General features: G+C 37.4%; 1 protein-coding gene across 5 annotated transcripts in view; it reads right to left on the bottom strand.

The window, feature by feature from the left end:
• Positions 1-23,333, bottom strand: part of LOC126325636 (nucleoprotein TPR-like) — a 263,392-nt gene that overhangs the window by 155,183 nt on the left and 84,876 nt on the right. For 4 of the 5 annotated variants that reach the window (XM_049995265.1, XM_049995267.1, XM_049995269.1 and 1 more), the window contains exons 13-18: positions 18,388-18,660; positions 17,914-18,130; positions 13,526-13,727; positions 9,303-9,576; positions 8,560-8,805; positions 6,440-6,709 (exon numbers count right to left, since the gene is read on the bottom strand). In XM_049995265.1, coding sequence (XP_049851222.1) covers positions 6,440-6,709; positions 8,560-8,805; positions 9,303-9,576; positions 13,526-13,727; positions 17,914-18,130; positions 18,388-18,660 — 1,482 coding nt within the window. The remainder of the gene's footprint in view (positions 1-6,439; positions 6,710-8,559; positions 8,806-9,302; positions 9,577-13,525; positions 13,728-17,913; positions 18,131-18,387; positions 18,661-23,333) is intronic. The other variant, XM_049995266.1, reaches the window with a different exon arrangement.

The raw sequence follows: 23,333 nt of genomic DNA on the forward strand, positions 1-23,333 counted from the left end.
AAAGGTAAGCAGTGGTTGGGAAAGGAGTGAGACAGGGTTGCAGCCTATCCTCGATGTTATTCAATCTGTATATTGAGTGAGCAGTAAAGAAAACAAAAGGAAAATTTGGAGTAGGAATTAAAATCCATGAATAGACAGAGTCTTGAAAGGAGGATATAAGATGAACATCAACAACAGCAAAACAAGGATAATGGAATGTAGTCTAATTAAATCAGCTGAGGGAATTAGATTAGGAAATGAGACACTTAAAGTAGTAAAGGAGTTTTGCTATTTGGGGAGCAAAATAACTGATTATGGTCGAAGTAGAGAGGATACAAAATGTAGACTGGTAATGGCAAGGAAAGCATTTCTGAAGAAGAGAAATTTGTAAATACCGAGTATAGATTTAAGTGTCAGGAAGTCTTATCTGAAATTATTTGTATGGAGTGTAGCCATGTATGGAAGTGAAACATGAATGATAAATAGTTTAAACAAGAAGAGAATAGAAGCTTTTGAAATGTGGTGCTACAGAAGAATGCTGAAGATTGTATGGGTAGATCACATAACTAATGAGGAGGTACTGAATAGAATTGGGAAGAAGAGGAATTTGTGGCACAACTTGACTAGAAGAAGGTATCAGTTGGTTGCAATGTTCTGAGGCATCAAGGGATCACCAGTTTAGTATTGGAGGGCAATGTGGAAGGTAAAAATCATAGAGGGAGACAAAGAGATGAACACACTGAGCACATTCAGAAGGATGGAGGTTGCAGTAGTTACTTGGAGGTGATGAAGCTTGCTCAAGATAGAGTAGCATGGTGAGCTGCATGAAGCCAATCTCTGGACAATGGGTGAATGAAATAGGAGTTTACAACTTTGGAATGATATAAAAATTTCTGGAGGTAACTTACAGAATTGGTAGATGTGTCATTTTGTAGCAAACAACCTCAACTTTCACATACCGATGTCCCAAATGTCAATTTGGTTTGATGTGACTACCAATTGTAAAGTCGCGAAACATCCCCCTTGATAATCAACATCTCCCCACATTTGTTGCAGCAAGCCCCCAAAAGTGTGCGCCTATTGTGACTTGTATTTAAATGGTTTAGGTTCTGCTATCAGTTCTTAGCTAACCATCACTTCAGTAATTGCTATATGCTATATATTACAACAAAGCTGTACATCATTCCCAGTTTGGTAACATCCTCCTTCAAATCTAAGTTGTTGCATTTTTTATGAAATAATATGCCAAAAATTCCCACATACTTCATACTTTTTTGGCTAGAGATACTACATCTATGACAGTTCAAATGTAGTTCATATACCATCTGGAAAAAGTGCTACCATAGGGTCATTCCATGTCAATTCAACCAAATTTAGAAAATGTTCCAGCTGATAGTCTCAGATTTGGCTGAAATTTAGCACACCAATGCTACCAAGTGTGGAAAACTCATGTACAAAATTTTAAGTTCCCCTGCCAATTAGTTCCAGAATTATGGCTTGTGAAAGAAGGCGGCGTGACCAGGACATTGCAACCCGCATCTGGCAATCTATCTTCAGACCAAACTTCAGGTCTTTATATCTTTGGAACTATTCCGCACAGTCCAGTCAAAATTTTAAAACCCAATAACATCCACTTAGAGAACACACTCTATGAATCAAACCACCAACAATATTTCTGAGGAAAAATAAAAAATTCCAAAATGTGATTAAAAGAAGTAATATGTTAAAAGGTACATATTGTAGGTGCCCTCTATGCCAAATATAATTTACTCGAAAAGGGTATAAATTTTTTTTGTGGTAAGCTTAATGTGAGCACACACAGAACTCATCTTGCCCGTATCAGTCTCACAGAGTTACACGCACACAAAAATACAAAAATTTGAAAAATTACCTGAAAAATATGGATTTTCTAAGTGTGGTAGCACAGAAAGGACAAGTGATATCCAAGACAAATTTCAAACACTTCATAAGTAGACCATAATATAATATGTGGTAAAATTTCAACTTGTTATTGCACAGCATTTGTGTACAATAAAAGTTGACAGAGATGTATCTGGTTATGTTTCTTTTAACACGATTTAGCAAGTAATAGTGATGATGCAGACAGCTTGTTTCAGATAAAGCTGCAGCAATTGTTGGGAACCATTAGGCAACAAAGTTAAAGAATGGCAGTTTTCAGGGACAGAATAAGTCATTGTTAGGCAGGAACAACAAAGGAAACAAGCAACAATTACAGGTTACTCATGTTTTTAAGATTGTAGTTCAGACTGGTCAGTACTGTTGTGGATAGTCAGTATGGAGGCAGAAGAGTGTACTAGTGGTGCTATTGTTCAAACAAGTTGAAGTATTGGTGGAGCACAAGCATCTGAATGTCATAAAACAACATATGGAACAAAATGTGGCATTCGCTTTGTAATGTATGATCTGGATGAATCAGACCAAGATTTGTTGCTATGGAGATCTGGGATACACCCTGTGGGCACAAGAAGTACAGTTCCAGGAAACTTTAGTGTTTGTTATCATCATATGAAAGTGTTTCTGGATAAGTATTCTTTCCTACAAAGAAGTTGTTTTGATCCATTTTGGTGATCCATTTCAGATTCATAAGAAAACAGTGAAGTGAAGACTCAGAGAAATTGATATAAAATCAGTATTGAAAGTGAATCAGTGCATGGAACTTAACATGAAACCAGGACAAAAGTTGTGTTCCAGAAGTGTTACACTGCTAAAAAATGAAGAATATTCTGATAATTTATATGACAGTGACAAAGAGTATCAGCCACCTACAACCACAGCAGATGAGCAATTAAATACTTCAGTGACTGCTCTTTGTTTGTCTCCCATGAAGACACACAAAGTTGGGAAAAGAGACAGGCCCTGCTATCGTAGAAGAAAACTACCAGAAGATCAAATGGAACTAAAACACAAAATAGTTGACACACTAATGGTGGAAGAGGAAGAACTATCTGCTCCAAAGAAACAGAAATCATGCCAGAAATGCTCCGATCTGGACAAAATTGTGCATGATTTGATAGAAAAATGTGCCATATCCACACGCCTTGCACCTTCCAGCTGGTCTATTGACTACACTGCAAAGGAATTCTATGTTTCTACATACATGGTAAAGCAACCCAGGAAAATAAAAGCAACCCAAGGAGTGCTTCCACAACTTCAGCAGGCTCAGGGTAATCAATTGAGTTCAGAAATAAAGGTGCTAGTGTTGGAGATTTATGAAAATAATGAATACAGCCGAATAATGCCTCAAAAAAAGACTATGTAACGGTGAAAATGGCAAATGTACGTGTATAGATGCAAAAAAGACTGTTGCTATGCAACATATCAAAACTATACATAGAATTCAAGGAAATGTATCTCAATATCAAAGTAGGTTTATCATCTTTCTTCAATCTTCGGCCAAAATGTGTTGTGCCTGTAAGGGCAATGTTTGTGTATGTGAGACCCATCAAAATGCTAAGCTGATATTTGATGCTATACAGGATTCTGGTCTGGGTTACAAAGGTGCAATGAAGCTGCTAGTGTGTGACATCAGTTCCTACCAGTACATGATACACAGGTGTGAAAAGTGTCCTGGTAAGGCAAATATTGCAGAACACATGAATAACAAACTGTATGGTGAACTACTTATGGATGACAATGAACTTGTTTCTTATCAACAATGGACATATGTGGATCGCACAAGTGTTGAAACAAAGCAAAGTACAGTGGAAGATTTTGTTGAAATGTGTTGTCAAAAAACGGACAAACTGACCATACACGCAACTTCACAGCAACAGCACAATATGCTTATCTCCTATTTTGTAACGATAATTTGAAACAAGATGAAATTATAGTAATACTAGACTTTTCTGAAAATTATGCATTTATAGTTCAAGATGCCATCCAAGGATATCATTGGGACAACAGTCGAGCAACTCTCCAGCCATTTGCAATTTACTATAGAAGTGAATCAGGTTATGTGTCTGTCATGAACCTGTGCATTTTTAGTGACTGTTTAATTCATGATTCCATTGCAGTTCATGCCCACAGTCGCACTCTCACGGCATATGTGAAAAACAAGCTGCCTCACATACATTTTGTGAAATACTTCAGTGACGGGGCAGCTAGTCAGTACAAAAACTGTAAAAATCTCAAAAATTTATGCATGCAGTACCACGATTTTCAGATTCATGCAGAATGAAATTTTTTCACAACAAGTCATGGTAAAAATGTAAGTGATGGTATTGGTGCTACCATTAAGCGCATGGCATCACAAGCTAGTCTGCAGTACCCTACAGAAAGTCACATTCTAACACCTCTTCAATTATTTACCTGGGTACAGAAAAATATCTCTTGCATACAGTCATTGTATGTTTTGAAAGATGAGGTGAAATCAGTCGAAGAGTTGCTAAAAAGCAGACGAAAACACGTTAAAACTGTTGCAGGCACAAGGAGCCATCGTCACTTCTCTCTAGCCGACTGACAATGTGCAGGTGAGCAGACTGTCCGGTTATAACTATAGGTTCATGCACAACATGTGTCTTCACAGTGTGTCGGACTCAGGATTCAGAAGCAAAAGCAGCAACATACAACCAGGTTGCTATGTTATTGCTGTTTATGATGACAAATGGTACTTAGGATGTGCTGCAGAGTGCTGTGAAGCAGAAGGTGACGTATTTGTGAACTTCATGGCACCATCACGACCAGCAAGATCATTTCATTGGCCACGTTTGGCAGACAGGTGTTGGATTCCATTTGAACATATTCTTATGGCATTTGCAGTTCCTACCACAGTGTCTGGAAGACAGTACAATTTGCCACTCAATGTACAGAGTACTGTAGCTGAAGTGTGGGAGAACTTCTGTTCGAAGTACAATCGACTGGTTTTTAGCAGTTAAGGTGCAGTAAACATTAATGATAGGTTGTGTTAATCTGTCTATATGTTGTTGCTTAGTGATTAAACAGTTGTGGGAGAGGATAAGAACAGACAGAACAGTTTACGATATGTTTTTACAAAATTGTGTTGTGGAACAATGGCCCATCACCAAATACATCTGTCAACTTCCATTGTACCATCTGTCAACTTCCATTGTACACAAATGTCTTGCAATAACATGCTGAAATTTTGAGATATAAAACATAATGGTCTACTTATGCAGTGTTTGAAATTTGGCTCTGATACCATTTGTGACTTTTGTGCAACCACACTTCGAAAATCGCATGTTTTTCAGGTAATTTTTCAAATTTTTGTATTTTCATGTGCATGTAACACAGTTTTTGTGACTGTTATGGGCATGATGAGTACTGTGTGTGTTTAGGCCACATGAAGCTCACAACAAAAAAAAAAAAAAAAATATACCCTTTTTGAGTGAATTATATTTGGCATAGAGGGCACCTGCAGTATGTACCTTTTAATGTATTACATTTTTTAATCACTTTTTGAAATTTTTTATTTTCCCTCAGAAATATGCTGTTGGTGTTTTGATTCATGGAGTGTGTTCTCTAAATAGATGTTACTGGGTTGTAAAAATTCCAGTTGACTGTGTGGAATAGTTCCAAAGTTATTACGACCTGAATTTGGGTCTGAAGATGGATTGCCAGATGCGGGTTGCAATTTCCGGATCACGCCACCTTCTTTCACAAGTCATAATTCTGTAACTAATTGGCAGGGGAAATTAATACTTTGTACATGAGTGTTCCACACATGGTAGAATTAGGTACTGAATTTCAGTCAAATCTGAGACTATGAGCTGGAGCCCCTGGTTGAACTGACATGGAATAGCCCCATAGCTCTCATTTATTGTTGTCAACTTTGCTTATATTTGGATGGCACTGAAGTCTAAACCAAACACTTGTTTGATAATGCAACTAGAAACATCGCTGAACACAATATAGTTATTGTTGGATTGGCAGTGTTATGAGACAAAGCACTAGGGGTATGAACTGTTCCGACTTTTTAACAACTTCTTCAGATTCCATACTAGGGAACTCAAGAGTACAGGAAAGCTTTTTGTCTAGTGTTAGTAAACACTACTTGAAAGCCAACATCTTGTCAGCATCATTGTAAATCTCAATTATACTCCACCCTACATTAAAATTGTTTCATTAAGAGTAAACATCGGGAAATTTAGAATTACACTGAAGTAGGTAGTAATTGTTATGCATAACATACAGAATTTGAAGGGATCATTTTTTTAAAAAAGTTATATACAATGGAAAAAACATTAATTCCAGAACATAAAAATGGGGTTATACTACACATAAAAGGATGACTCGTGATCCAAAGCCACAGCATGTCCAAATTTGCAATGAGCAATCCATCCCATACCAGATGATCACAGTGGTCAGAAGTACCAGCAAACATTCATTGCTAAAGTAGATTTTTAAAACAACTTGCTAATGGAATTTATGATACGTTCTACAGAGTTTAAATTAAATGTAGTGAAACCAGGAGAAAACAAACCTTCCGCACAAGTTCAGCATGCTTTGATGCGCTAACAACTGAAGCATCATCATCCTGTTTTTTCTCAGACTGTGAACTGCGCACTTGATTCAATTGTTGCTCCACATTTTCCAACTGTGCCTTCAAACGTAGATTTTCACTACGTAGAACATCGAATTGTCCTACTGCAATGTCCTTCTCACGACGAAGGAATTTAATGATCTTCAGAAGTTGATTAGAATTATGCTCTGCAGCTTTTTCATCCATCTCTGGGACATCACCAGGTGTCTGCTGTACAACAATGAGAAAGTAATAGATTTTTCTCATAATTTCAGCTCATGAATAAAGACAACTATTCTTTAGTTACAGCATTACTAGTAAAAGTAACGTTAATTCACAGAAAGCTCTGTGCAGAAGAACATTTCAAAGCAAAACAGTAACAAGGATTTTATTGGGTAGTCCCAACAATTATCTACCTCAGTGTCAGAGATTCTACAGAACATCAGTTTATTCCCTTTTCATGTTAAGATTTGACAACATTCCCCAGACTTGAGAGCTTAAATTGCCATCAGTAATATATTTTTAAATCAACCTCAACTGAAACATTATTTTCTTTACATTATGGAACCTGGCTTGTGTTCTACACCAAGGAATACACTAGATGGTGCAGTGGTCATCAGTCCAAAGACTGGTTTGATGCAGCTTTCCAAAGTCTTCTATCCTGTGAAAGTCTCATAATCTCTGTAAAATTACTGCAACCTAAACCCATTTGAACCCACTTACTGTCATCAAGCCTTTGTAGTAGTATACAATTTTTACCCCCCCCCCCCCCCCCTCCCCCAACTCACTCCATTACTAAACCGATGATTCCTTGAAATATTTATTTTAGATAAGTTGGGCCACAAATTTCTTCTCGCTCCCCAATTTGATTCAGTGCCTCCTGATTAGTTATCAGATCTACCTCTTAAATGCTCAATATTCTTCTGTAGCATCAAAATACTAAAGCTTTTAGTCTCGTCTTGTCTGCGCTGGTTATCCTTCATGTTTCACTTAAACATTACGCTGCACACCTCACAAATACTTTCAGAAAAAGGCTTCATAATACTTACATTTATATTTCTCATTTTATATTATTTATATTCTTTCTATTTTGCCAACATCAGTTATAGGAAAATAGCGAATCTCATCTATTTTTAGTCTCATATCCTAATATTCCCTCAAGCATTGTCTGAATTTATTCAACCACATTCCATTGTCCTGTTTCACTGTTGGTGATGCATATATTGTAACATCTTTTGGAAACATAATCCATTACATTTAACTGATATTGCAAAGCACCTGCCATCTCTGACAGAATTAAGTCATCAGCAAACAAAGTTTTCATTTCTTCTCCTTAAACTTTAATTTCATTGCCATATTTTTCTTTGGTTTTCTTTAAAGTAGAGGAGCATGTAAATCAGTCAATAGTTTCTTCAACATTAACAGGCATAGAAAACTATGTCTACAAGACTAGAAACAATCTACTAATATTTCAGGGAGGCAAAATAAGCACAAAAAAGGCAGCTCAAGGAATTCTTGTGTTTCTTTCTGATGGCAATTTAAATCTACACAAAATACCAATAATAATAATAATAATAATAATAATAATAATAATAATAATAATACTGGAGAGCACAAATAATTCTTTTTCAGTATCAAGTGACAGACCATAATATGAACAACTGAGTACCCAGTGGTTTATGAGACCCAAATGAAAATTAAAATGGCTGATTCCAGGTACAGATAGAGTGAAGACAACATAACAGAAGAATTAATGGCAAATTCTAAAAGACAGTCAACAGAGTAGACTACTGTCGACAAAAACTAAAAACCCTTTCATTCTATGTTGCAGTGATTTATTATATAAGGCCTACTACAGTTTTCAATTGTTCATTTGAACATTTTCATCATTTCCATGTTGTCATTTTAGCAATCAGAATTACAACTTTTAGCACATCAACACTTTAATAGTAAATTATTCATGTGGATGTATCCTGAACTTCTAATCAATTGGGAACAGTGAAATAACCCAGCACATAAATGCCATTATACTCACATTGAGCGAGTGAGTAAAATAAATAAATAACTTCAGTAATGATTACCTGCCCCTTTGCAATTGCTAGCTGCTGACCGAGAGCTTCTACTTGGTCATGCAACGCCGCATTCTGTGAGTCTAGTCCTGCAAGGCGATCCTGTAGTTCATGCACTTGCTCACGCAGAAGATCCAACTGTCGTTCACGACCAGAAATACCTTCCTGTAATTTCATTTCTGCTTGTTCAGCCGATGCACGGAACTGACTTACTTCTTGTTCAAGTGAGCTAAGCTGGTTACGTACTGATGTAAGCTCCTGGAACAGTAATTTTGAACAGTTAAACAGTCTTTTCAAACTATGAAGAGATTAATTTTTCATAATTCTGAACTGAAGCAATGTATAAAACGTGTTACAAACCTCTCAAAAAACCATGCACTGTTAACAAAAAGCATTTTCATGTAACTATACAAATTAGGAAGACAAACTGTATGTAACACATAATGAAATGATAACAAAAGCCTTATTCCTTAATCAAAGGAGATAGGAAAGAACACTGAAAGACTCCCCATAGCTGTTTTGTATATCATAACAGAACTCTCGAACTCTCTCTCTCTCTCTCTCTCTCTCTCTCTCTCCACCCCCCCCCCCCCTCCTCCTCTGTGTGTGTGTGTGTGTGTGTGTGTGTGTGTGTGTGTGTGTGTGTGTGTGACTACATCATATCGTGCTGATTGCAGAACAGTAATTTTTCAAACTATATGTACAACGTATATTACAATTCTTGCTAACAGTATCCTATAAAATACAATACGCACCTGTAGATGCTGTGAGTGCAACAGCACTTCTCGAGCATACTTCTCCTCTGCAGTCTTGGCTGCTTCCTTCTGAATTTCAAGTGCTGCTATAGCCTCTTCCAATTGTGACTTCAGCTTAAGCAACTCAGGATCAATATCATCTTTTGTTACAACTTTCTCGGTCTTCACAACTTCAGGGGCTGGTGGAGGTGCTGATCTTATTTCTGCAATTTCCTGTTCTAATTCTTCTACCTTCTTGCGCAGTTCTTGTTCTTTTTCTGATGCTTCTGACAATCTGTATAAAATAGAGGAAAGTTATCAACTTTTTTCTTTCATTTTGAAATATACACACAAAAAATTAGCTCTATTCCTTCACCATCAATGAACCATCTCAAATAGGGAAGGAAATACTATTTGAAGCATAAACAAAAAATATTTTCTTTTGCTTCCACTTTCATTATACAAATTGTCAACAGATCCTCATTAAACAATGTTTACATCCATAAGCAACATACACCATCAATACGTAATTACCATTTCGTCATTCTTTCTTACATTATTGTCATCACAAAAGCCTGAACAACATTGACGAAAGTCAGTTGTACAAATGTAACAAAATCTGGTAAATTCATAAGGTCACATCTGCTAAGGAAGTGGAAGTGTATTTCACTGTAATAGGAAATTGTGCTGGATTTACCAATCAATACACAAGCTGTTGTTTATGGTCATTTATTTGACTCAACATCCCACTGACAGTGCGATCATTAGAGATGGAGCAAAAGATTGAGTTACAAGAGGATTTTGAAGGACAGATTTTATTGCTGCAATTATTTACTTATTCTCATAAACACAACTGCTACTGCAACTGAGGATACAAAAAAGAAACATGCTGAATACTTCACAAGAAACGAGACAGAAACTATAAACCCATCAGTCTTCTCTCTATTATGCACAAGAATCATCTCAAACTGAATAAAAAAATTCTGGAGGTCTACTACTGCAGGGATCTATCCCTACTCTACCCCTGCTCCTAACCCCTTGTCTCTTGGACCATATCCCTGCAACAGACCTAGATACAAGACCTGTCCCCTACGTCTTACCACCACCACCACCACCACCACCACCACTAACCAATCTGGTTAAAGCTTTCAATTATCTCAACATAAGGCAGGGTTGTGAAAGTAGATTTACACACTAAGCTGCAACAATTATGCTTCTTTCTATGTGAGCAAATAAACTAACTAGCTGACACCCGACAAACTGGCCAAGAGGCAGCTGGACCGCCCAGCTGCTGAATATTTTGCCCAATACAATATGTTTCACTTCAATGACTATTTCACAATCTGTGCCATCTGCATCCTGCCCATAAATGCCAGTGTTTCTGAACTGTCTAGGTAATAACTATCCCTGAAATATATCCCATGTTCCCATAACTCCTCTGGCTTCAGCCTTCACTAGTCCCTGTCCTTCATTCACCTATCCCCTCCCTGTTCCCATTCCAGCACTACACATGTTTTTCCACAGGTTGTGCCACTATTAACCAAAAGTAAGATGGCAAATGTTGAAAACTATAGACCAGTTACCCTATTCTCATCAGTTTCAAAAATAGTAGAATAAAGATAGACTGGTGAGTTACCTGAATTAATACTACCTACTTAATGCATCACAGTTTTTCTTCTGGCGCACAAAAAATATAATGTCTGTCATAACAGAGTTTACAAAATGGGGTACTTAAAGCTCTTGCTGGAAGGTTTTTCACACTGCTGTCCCAAAATACTACTAAATGAACTAAAAATAATTCAAAATAATTCTTTAAAAATTGTTAAAAATGATCTCACTCATTCCTAGGAAATAAAGAGTTCAAAAAGTAGACATAGCTCCCACATTAGATAACACCACATTAGTTTGTGGGACTATTGTCAGATCCCAAACTTATCTAACATCCAGCCACGGGCAGCGCACACGTGTGCAATTCCACAGGGCAAGCTACTATCAAGTCGGATATAATTTCTGGACTGTATGTACAGCCAACATCACTATTTTTCCACTGAACCTTTTGCTATTCCTCTGGAACGTCAGAACTCACTATTTTCCAACAAATCTTTTTTGGCTGCTCTGGAGCACCACGAGATACATTATACAGATTCTCTAGTACCACCCACTCACTCACTCCAACAAATCTGAAACCATTTGTGCAGAACCTAGCTTCAAGATATACCACACTCCTGTACTTATAACACTGAACGCAAGTTTCCCATTCCCCCTTACGTATGTTCAATGTTAATTAAAAATCACTACTAAATTCAGTTTTTGGTTTTCTTGTTACATTCCTTTAACACACTTCCCGTAACTATTAAATTGAATAAAGCTGGTACACACACACACACACACACACACACACACACAAAGAAAGGGGAAAAAAGGGGGCAGGGGGCAAAGCCCACCACAGTCCATTGGTTAACACAAATGTTCCTCAGTGGAATAAACTGACTGAGATAGTACATATGTTACAACATGGAACTCAGATTTGGGAGGATAGAAGATTATGCTCTGCCTGGCCGTAATGATCTAGATTTCCTGTGTGTTTTGTAAATCACTCTTGGCAAATGTTCAGATGGTTCCTTGAACAAAGTCACAGCTCGACACCTTTCCTGTCAGTTTCTCTTTATAAACACATGTATACTCATATTCCTCTGTACATGACATGTTTTCTTGTATTATGCTTACACACGTATAATAATTGTAAAATTATCCTTGTACAAATAAATTGCTGACACACAAAAAATATGCACAAGCGGTCTGGAAGAGACCTTTACCCAGCTCTACTTGATGATTCAGTAAGATGTTTTTGCTGTCAACTATGTCTTCCTTTTACAAATATATGAGAGAAATATAAAATTGCAATAGACAAATTAACTTCACTCTGAAAAGGCAACAATTATCGTTTTCACTGGGGACTGCAAATTACTGTGGCATTGGTAATTGCTCTTATGAAAAAAACTTCAAAATTTATATTAACATGAAACTGTTACTGAGCTTACATTTTCATTCAATCATTCATAAGTACCATAGAATGCATCAAGTAGGAGAGCTTTCAGTGATGTGGAACATGTCAAAGTACACACTGATAAAATTTCAACTCTTTCTCCTTATTAACTATTGCGTGTAACTGAAAAGCAATTTCAGTGGCTTGCCCTGAAACCTTGCAAGCAATCTTCAGAGAGGTTCTCACTCACCAACTACACACAGTAGTTAATAATAAGAAATTTTACCCCTCTCTCTCACTGGGGGTTCGTACCGAACAATTCTCTCTCTCTTACAATTTGAAGTGTCCCCTACCCCTCGCCAGCCTGTGTAACTTATCTGGAATTAATAGTGATGGTTTTATTGAACAGAAAACAATATCTTTATGACAAGTCAAAAACTCTCATAGTGTTTAGGAACTGCAATAACACTGATTTAGCTAGTAGCTCCATGAATATATGGGAAAACCGGTTTGTCATTTTATGTCAGTTACATTATCATTCTCTTTTTAGTTATTCTTATGGACTTCACCTAGCTTGTATCTGCATGGACATACTGCATTGTGCTTCTTCATTTTAATGTCAATGTTATGTTGTAATAGCTCATTTCATGGATCAATTGAAGAGTTTTTGTGATCGGAATTAGCTGGCTTGGTCACAGTTTGTTCACCCGCCATCATGGCCATTTCACTGAGATAATTACTATTTGTATTTCTTACATATAACATGCTTGTTTTATCTTGATGAATCCAATTTGTCAGAGCAAACAAAAATTGAAGCACTTATTTTAAATTTCTCAGTTACAGAATTTTTAACCGAGCCAGTTAATTCCAAAGGTAATGCTTCATGCTCTAATTACTCAGTTACAGCATAAAAGAAATGTATTTTACTCTAAAACATTTGTTATGATCAATTTCAATATAGTTTTCTCTCTCAGTTATGTGACTGACATTTGATGTGATCCGAAACCACAATTCACTAATGAAGCATTCCAATTTTGAATATTATTTAATCTGAAAGATTTCGTTCTTCCTTCTCGGCTCAGATAGCATGTAGCATACATTAAAAATTCTTTCACACAATGTCTAACTGGTAAAACATAGAAGAAGTATTTTAACACAGATCATCATAACACTTTACCACAAACACAACCCCTCCCCAAATGTTTATGATTAAAACATGCTGCAAAAATTACAAGGGCTCTATCTCAGCACAACCTACCTCTTGTTTGCAGCTTCTAGTGCTTGTTTTTTTTCATCAGATAGCTCCTTTACACGCTGCTCAAGTGCCTCCGAAATATCGCAATACTTCTGCATGTGTTCTTTTGCTTCAGCCAGTTCCTTCTGTGCAGTGGTTAAGCTATTGTTCTTCGAAAGCAGTTGTAGGTCTAGATCTTTAATTCTGCTTAGCAGTTCCTTAGTTTCTGCAAATAAAATGTACACAGTGATGAAAAGCTACACAAACACTAAGACCCACTTACTTCCCACATCTTTGATAGGAACTGTAGCATACGCTGATGATTTCTTACTTTTTATGCATCCAACAGCCATGACTCACAACAAATAATTGTGGCCAACTCCTTGACATCGGGAATGAGTTATTTTCATACGTGAGACTCAAGGTAGCACCACAAAAATCAACAAATATGTAACTTAAAGGAAGACTTATTTGGGGCCCACTGATTAAAATAAATCAGGTGTAATTCAAAGGTATAAGGTCAACAGGTGTTTGGGTGTATACCTAGACAAACACTGGAGATTCAAGGTCCACATAGAACATGTAGCAAGGAACAGTAATTGTATAATGAATAAAATTATTAATATGGTAAAAATGCAGTTTTAATTGTCCCTGAAAGTAATTAAATCACACCTTGAGTCCATACTGACTACAATTTTGAACTACAATGCCAATGTTTGGGCGCACGGTTGTCACTGTTCAAACTTGCTGTTGCAGTCGGGAAAGTATGGCAAAGAATTCACTATGATTAAGAGGAACCTTCAGCAACAAATTTACAGGTGTAATAATTACATTAACATGTGTATGTCACTCTGGTTTTACACATAAGAAACGGGGCTGGCATCTACGGGCTGAAGAGGGGAGAAAAAAAAAAAAACACAAAATCTTGGGTAACCAGCAAAAAATTCATTAATAATAAAGAGTTTAATATTTACAGGATAGCACAGAGATGGAATTTCTCTGGCAGTAGGACGACAAAATTTCAGTTTCTTTCTGATGTAAACGATCAGCTACAGATAACACATTCAGAGCCGAGCAGGGGAATAGTCCACTATCTTTCTGGACATGTTGTTGTTGTTGTTGTTGTCTTCAGTCCTGAGACTGGTTTGATGAAGCTCTCCATGCTACTCTATCGTGCGCAAGCTTCTTCATCTCCCAGTATCTACTGCAGCCTACATCCTTCTGAATCTGATTAGTGTATTCTTCTCTTGGTCTCCCTCTACGATTTTTACCCTCCACACTGCCCTCCAATGCTGAATTTGTGATCCCTTGATGCCTCAGAACATGTCCTACCAACCGGTCCCTTCTTCTAGTCAAGTTATGCCACAAACTCCTCTTATCTCCAATCCTATTCAATACTTCCTCATTAGTTATGTGATCTACCCGTCTAATCTTCAGCATTCCTCCGTAGCACCACATTTGAAAAGCTTCTATTCTCTTCTCGTCCAAACTATTTATCGTCCATGTTTCACTTCCGTACATGGCTACACTCCATACAAATACTTTCAGAAACGACTTCCTGACACTTAAATCTATACTCAATGTTAACAACTTTCTCTTCTTCAGAAACGCTTTCCTTGGCATTGCCAGTCTACATTTTATATCTTCTCTACTTCGACCATCATCAGTTATTTTGCTCCCCAAATAGCAAAACTCCTTTACTACTTTAAGTGTCTCATTTCCTAATCTAATTCCCTCAGCATCACCCGACTTAATTCGACTACATTCCATTATCCTTGTTTTGCTTTTGTTGATGTTCATCTTATACCCTCCTTTCAAGACACACTCCATTCCGTTCACAACTGCTTTTCCAAGTAGTGTGCTGTCTCTGACAGAATTATCATGTCACCGGCGAACTTCAAAGTTTTTATTTCTTCTCCATGGATTTTAATTCCTACTCCAAATTTTTCTTTTGTTTCCTTTACTGCTTGCTCAATATACAGATTGAATAAGATCGGGGATAGGCTACAACCCTACCTCACTCCCTTCCTGGACATAGCTGAATATATCTGAATAAAATTATTAACAGGGCAATGACAAACTGTGACTGTTGAAATTCGCATACCAAATCATGTCCTATGTGAATGTTCATAAGCTGAAAACCAATGCCTCTTTTCCTGAACAGTAAAGGAATGACAGATTCAGGGCAGATAGAGATGCCATAGGAGAACTGCAGATACAGCAGCCGATAGGTGACCATCTAAATGTGAGAGCGAGAGTAGTAGAAACAGTGATAAGAAAAAATATGATGATAAAACATTGTAAATTTAATTCAATATACAAAAAAGATTAAAAAAAGAAAGGATTCACATAAAAGTAATTTTATTTGTAGCATCCATTCTCCCCATAAAGAACGTGGACTCGAATGAATAAATGACTGTCAAACAAAAACACACTTGTCAAAAAGCTTAACACACTGTATAAGGGATAGCCAAAGTTTTAATTAACAACTCAAAAAATATAGCTACAAAATTAATTTTTTGTTTGTTTACAGGAACATGCCTGCAATCCCAGTACACATTAAAATTCTTGTGACAGAGTATTGTAGCATAGTGGGAAAGGAGCAGAAACATAAGAGCAAAGCATACTGATAATATTTAGTATCAAGTGGTAATTCATTTTCAGCAGCAACAGAAAATCAATTAACATACAACATTCAATTTTATCAGTGGACTACACCATTTTGTTTTGGCTCCTCTATATGCTACAGTACTGTGACAGGAGAATTTTAATGTGTACCGGGATTGCAGACGTACCTGTGAATAAACAAAAAATTAACTATACAACATTATTTTTTTGAAACGATGATTAAAGCTTTAGAACCACCTCTCATATACTTGATAAACAGCATGTGGAGACTGGTGTCTCCTAACATGTCTAAGCCTTTAACCATTTTGAAAATCAATATAAAATACCTTTCACAATAATGTAATTAAATGTACAGTTTCATTCTGCAGCCTAAAACAAATTAAAAATATTTTTAAGGCACACAGGAGAAAGACAAAATTTTATGATTAAGGTGAGATTACAACATTCAAAACCTTTAACAGCAAACTAATTACTAATGGGTACTTTGAGCATGTTGTGTACTATTCATGTGTCACTATCACAATATTAACACAGCCTCATGAAAAAGCTCTTTGAAGTTGTTCTCAGACCACACACCATTGCCAAGATTTAGAACAATGACCTCAATAAACCAAAAGTTGATCCTAAGTCAATGACCTGCATTTTTCAAACTCTGGCCTTTACCCATCTCCTCACAAATAACCTACTCAGTTTAAGTGACCGAGTAGTTGTTCAAACTAGTAATGGTTGCTGCTCACCATACTGTTGAGATGCTGAGTCGCAGAAAGGCACAACAATTAAACAAGTAAGCTTTGTATATTGGTGGAATAGAAAGCTCTGTAATGCTGGAGTGGGAAAAGGTAAGTGGATAGGTTGGTTCAACAGTGACAAATGAAAGTTGAGGTCGGGGGAGGGTTACGGGAATGTACGATATACTCCAGGGAGAGTTCTACTGTGCAGGTGGGAACTCCCCCTGCAATATATCCTACATTCCTGTAACCCCTCCCCCATGGCCTCAGCCTTCATTAGTCACTGTCTTTTACTGATCTATCCCCTTCCCTAGTCCCAGTCTAGTACAATGCAGCTTTCTGTTCCACCAATGCACCAATATTTTTTTTAATTCTCCCCTTTCCTGTTTCACCCCTCCCAATCCCCCATTCCCCTCCCTGCTGGCTGCCTGCCCTCCATCTAACCTCCCTTCTGCACCTAGCTGCCCAACCCTCTCCCAATCACATCCCTGAAAGCTCCCACAAGCAGCACTCCATCATGTCCACCCCTACCCTGCTATCCCTCCACCTCCTCCTTACCCCAATCACTCCGATTGCTCCTCACAATGTGCGCAACTGCTCACAGTCTGGTCTTGGCAGCAAATGACATTGGTCATGTGCATGTGAGATTTTGTGTGTGTGTGTGGGGGGGGGGGGGGGGGGGGGGGGGGGGGGTAAATTTATTAATAAAATGAGGCCAATAGGGCTACTGTAACCCAAACAGGTAATTTTTTGATGCATAACCTAAGCATAATTGGATTTAATAAGCCACCCAGTAGCACTGCATGTGAGAAGTGTGTGTAGGACTGGGAAATTTCTCAAAAGTGCCCTTTCTATAGACACACCCAAGTATGTCTTGCAGACAAATGTCTGCATATCGATAAATAAATATACATTACTCCTTGTTTGCCTATTAAGCAAACAAAGCATTTGAAGAGAGGAATGGCTCCGGCAGAGGCAGATTCTAACTGAAAGCATGAAGCTTTATGGTCAGGATCCAGTAAGTGTATTAGAAGACAAATAATACTTAATACTCACGTGTCGTGGTCTCTTGTGAAGGTTGTTTGGAAAGTTCCTTAACACGCATCTGTAATTTCAGCAGCTCATCATTAACTTGGTTCAGTTCTGTTCTCGCAGATATAAGTTCTGTTCTTGCTTGTTGGCCAAGTTTACGTTCCTCCTCCTCACGTTGTCTGGCAATTTCCACCTGCTGCTTAAGTTGCTTAGAGAGTTCTCTAAAGTTATCTTCTTCTTCCTGCCACAGGGAAACCACAATTACAGCACATTTAATGTCACAAGAAAATTTTTGAACAAAGTGGCTGCTATGTCTGTTCATGAACCAGGATATATTAATGAATGGATTAGAAGAAAACAAGTCTGCTGCTGCAAAAATACATCAATGAACTTTTTCAAAATCAGGGTATACTCTTTTAAATATTTTTTTGTAAATTTTAGTCTCTTACTTCTTCATTGCATTATTACATCCCTCCTATCCACTGCCACATACAGTACCTGCAATCGTCGCCGCAAAGCTGCACATTCACGGAGGGCATCATCCAGACGGGTCTCAAGGCGAACTCTAGCCTCCGTATCTTGCCGTTCCAAGCTAGTACGGATACATTCCAAATTAGCTAGTAAATTACTCTGCCCACGATTCTCTCGTTCATACATTTCCTTTTCTTTCTGCAAACGTGTGTTGCTCTCACGCAGCAATTCACATTCTTGCAATGCATTCTGAAGGCGAACCTCTGCCTGAGCAAGCTTCTTCTGAGCATCAACAGCTTCCTGCAATACAAAAAAAAGATTGGATGATAACTTAACATAAATAAAAATATAAATACCTAAGCAAACAAGAACATATTTCTGATGATGGTGATAATGTTCACATGACAAACGTACCATTTCTTATAGAATAATTGGGGGGGGGGGGGGGGGGGGAATGGGAAGAATTGGGGGGGGGGGGGGGCAAGTAGACAGACATCAATAACAAAGTCCTAAATGTAACTATTTTTGGGATTATAAGCAGATCGAAATAAATAAAATACTTTTTTTAAAAAAAAATCCCAGGTCTCCTGGTTAAAAATACACTTTCTTGGGTGAAAATAAACTTCTTCCCGGATGAAAGTACATTTTTCCGTGTTAAGCAACAATGCACTTTCCCTCGGAGCTGCAAAACGTATCAATCCTTCGAATGGTGAGGAATGTATAATCATAGAACTTTCCGGCACTTTAGGAAGCACAATCCAGTAAAACAATTCATTTTGGAAGGATCTCCAATGGATGGCGAAATGTACGAAAGTATAAAACAAGAATTCCACCAATTACTCCACTCTAGCTTCAGAAGCACTGAAATCGAAATTGCGACATGCTTTTGTTAGCCAGTCACAGCTCATGTCACACGATCTCGCCACCCAATGACAGCAGATAGTCAGAGGCTAGGAAATGTGATATAGTAAGCCAATAGCAACACCCTGTCAACAAGAAAAGTATAATATCGACTGTCAAAATTTTTTTTGCAGCAGCTAAATATTTCTGGCAGGAACGACTGTATATTTCACTGTTGAATGCCAGGCATTTTGTGGGTTACCTGGCTGAGTACATGTTCCATCAAGCAGTTCAACTTTTTCTATCGTAAAGCCAGTTAGGTGTGAAATTGCTGAAGAACTCATTTCACACTTTTTTTTCTTTAAAGATAGTTACACTTTTTGCCATAATTATTACACAGTTTTTAATCTATGAAAGAACTAAAATAAATATGGAAAACTAACCTTGAAACTTGGTCTTATTTAGTGTGTGTTACCTTTTTAAGATATATCAAACACAAACATGCTAGTCAAATTTTAAATAATTGTATAAATGACTGGTCTTCTGGGCCCGAAATTTTTCTATGCGATTGGTCTTCAGCGTTAAGTTTTGAATGAGGTACTAACAGTCCACGATTTAAGAAATTCATCGCACATTCTCATACATACATACATAATTCATCCTGTGTAGAAGGAAATTTACTTTGAAAGTAATGCTTCTGAAATCACCATTCACAAAAGTTGTGGTGTCATGCTCACTGAGATGAAGCCCATCAGGAAGATGCAGCAGAAGCAGTTTGTCGTTATCAAGTATTGAATAGTCTTTGACGCATTTTGCTGTTGGCAGACACTTGTGCATGCACCGTGTTCTGTTATAAACAGCACATTTTCTTGGCAACTAAAGTTTTATTTTGGCGTAATTCTGTTGTTTACATTTTATTACTGCAGTATTCTGCAGTAGCGGGTTAACATAAAATTTGTTCTCAGTTCTTACCAGTCAAAATTACAAAAAATTAACTGAAAACTAAAACAACAAAAAATTCCTGGAATTCTAAAAAATTACCGGGCTTTTCCAGATTTCTCCCAGAGTAAAAAATTTCTGTGTTTTCACACTTGTCTCAGAGCATATACACCCTGTCCTTATACTGTTTACATAGTCAACACTTTTGACTGTCATCAAGGATCATCAAGAGTAATATATTGATCTACACACTAATTCTGACAAACTTCCAATTTTGGTTAGACAAGTCTACTTATAGCAATTTTGTCATCTAACACCTACAACTTCGTACAACTGGCTGAACAGAAGGTATGAACACATTCATACTGGGGGGCAGCTACCCTCAATCACTCTTCAGCAACAACAATCAATAATTGCTCAGAGTAAATCTTAAATGCCTTATAAAATTTGCAATGTGACAGATGATTAGTAGGAGCATTAATTATTCAATACACAGAGTAATGTTAAGGACTTTAACCACTGTCCACTGGGCCTATGTAGTAATGGATACAGGTATTAGTCTCAGCAAGATTTTCGGAAAAAGTTTTGAACCAGATATGGGATATTTTTAGAGTGGGGAGGGCAATCCTACCTTTGTTGACAGCCTCAGGGGGGGATGTGGGGAAGTTTCCCCGTTTCTGAACATAATGATGCTTTCACACCAAATGGCTTTCAGAATGTTTTCTTTGGTATCGCAAAACTTTTCTTGTCCTTAATTTGCAAAAGATGATACTATTCTTAGTCACTGAGGAAGTTGAACAAATGAGAATACATTTGGGAGAGAACTACACCAAGCATTCTAACAAATTTCCGGTGTTTGAAGGAAGAATGCTTCCAGTGGAATGTATATGCGACATGTTCAGTGGAATGTATATGTGACATGTTCCAGAAGTGCTGCGTTTCGTCAAGAGCAAAGGCACAAATGATTTTAAGGCAACAGTTTAGCTATAGTAATAATGGATAATAAATTGTACTTTTAAAGTGAAGGATAAAATGGTTTATGCCAAGAATAAGTTTGCTCTTCTTCTTCTTCTTCTTCTTCTTCTTCTTCAGGGACAGCTTATGTTAGATGAAGGAGCTAATAATTGTATGGACAGGGTGCTGATGTCAGAAACAGATTAAATAAGATTTAGTGAAGTGAGAATAAACAGTTTTGTTTGTGTGGAAACTGAACTACTATCCTGTGGATGGTTAATTTTTCAGACTGTAGAGGATGTAATAAATTTCCAGTTGGGGCTTAAACAGAGATTTTTAGCATTGCATGTTTCCAAGCTTTGAATTCATCTTAGTGCATTCTGATTGCTAAAAATCAGTGACAGACTTATCGAATTTATTACGTTGTGACAACAGTGACGAATTCATGCTTTTATTATTTGACATCAAAGATCTTATAATGACCTATACGATGCTGTAAATATTTCCTATGCCCCTTCTTGACAGCAATACCCTGTAAAGTTCTTTCTAAGGTTCTATGTTCACTGGAAGATTTACAAGTTGGTGTACCATAAAATTTAAGTGGTCTGTTGGGTGACAGGAACTGGTTATTAATTATATAGTCTGTGATCACGTTTTAAGTGTTGTACTATACACACTTTTTATGTTGTAATTCTAAGTCCATATTGTTTAAATAATGACACTGCTTAACCTAAAACTGTATTCTCAAATTTACGAGGGGTGTTTTAAAAGTCCATACAAAGTCCAAGAGATGGCACCACCAGCACGTATCGAGGTCATGTTTAGTTAGTAGCATCTTTGGAAAGAACACACATGCAGTTTCAGCCATATTGGTCTATTTCTTGGTGTTTGACATTCATTTGGTTATTAAACATTACTTTAAGAGAAGCTAAAGAGAAGCTTGATAAACATTACAGTGACTCTGAACCTTCAGTTAGAGCAGTTTATAAGCAGTTGCAAAATTTTCGGAGGGGTCATACGGGCACAAGTGACGCTGACCATTCTGGATGCCCTGTGGAGGTTACGACTCCAGAAATCATTGATAAAATCCATAATATGGTGATGGATGACAGGAGAGTTAAGGTGAGTGAGATTGCTTGTGCTGTGAGCATTTCGGATGAACTGGTACATAATATTTTGCATAAACATTTGGACATGAGAAGCTATCGGCAAGAAGGGTTCCGCTTGACCAAAAACGGAAACGTGTGAAGTGTTGCAAGGATGGTTTGCAGCTATTCAGGGAGAATCAGCATTACTTTAAGCATTGTTTTGTCACTGAGGATGAAACATGGATACATTACTATACTCCTGAGACCAAACAACAGTCTAAACAATGGGTTACCAAGGGAGAATCTGCACCAAAAAAGGCGAAAACCATTCCTCTGACCGGAAAGGTTAGGGCGACTGTCTTTTGGGATTCACAGGGATAATCCTCGTCAACTATCTGGAAAAGGGTAAAATTATTACAGGTGAATATTATTCATCGTTACTGGACTGGTTGAAGAAAAACGCTGGCAATTGGGCCGCAAAAAAGTCCTTTTCCACCATGACAATGCACCGTCACACACCTCAGCAGTTGTGCTCCCAAAATTAATGGAAATAGGATTCCATCCCGTTTCACATCCCCCCCTATTCTCCAGACTTGACTCCCTCTGACTACTATTTGTTCCTCAATTTGATGAAATGGTTGGCAGGACAAAGATTTTATTCAAACGAAGAGGTGATTGCAGCAACTAATAGTGATTTTGCAGACTTGGACAATTGCTGTTATTCAGAAGGGATGAAACAATTAGAACAGCGTTGTAAATTTAAAAGCAGACTATGTCGAAAAATAAAAAAGGTTTACCCCAAACAAGTAAGTAGTTTTTAATTTTGCACTGACTTTTCAAATGCCCCTTGTAAAGGAGCCTTATAGGTTAAACCAGTACTAATGTATCATCACTGTAATACAAGGAAATTTCGTACATGGGATTTTTATTAATTTTATTAATTTTTAGTTTCTAATTATTTTCAAATAATATTGAATAGATTTCTCTTATTTCAATATTTATAAACTGAATATGCTGGCACGTTGCTGTAAGAATGTATATACACTATGTAATGAAAAGTATCCGGACACCTGGCTGAAAATGACTTACGAGTTCATGGCCCACTCCATTGGTAATGCTGGAATTCAGTATGGTGTTTGCCCACCCTTAGCC

Source organism: Schistocerca gregaria, chromosome 2 (genome assembly GCF_023897955.1).
Source record: "Schistocerca gregaria isolate iqSchGreg1 chromosome 2, iqSchGreg1.2, whole genome shotgun sequence".
NCBI lineage: Eukaryota > Metazoa > Arthropoda > Insecta > Orthoptera > Acrididae > Schistocerca > Schistocerca gregaria.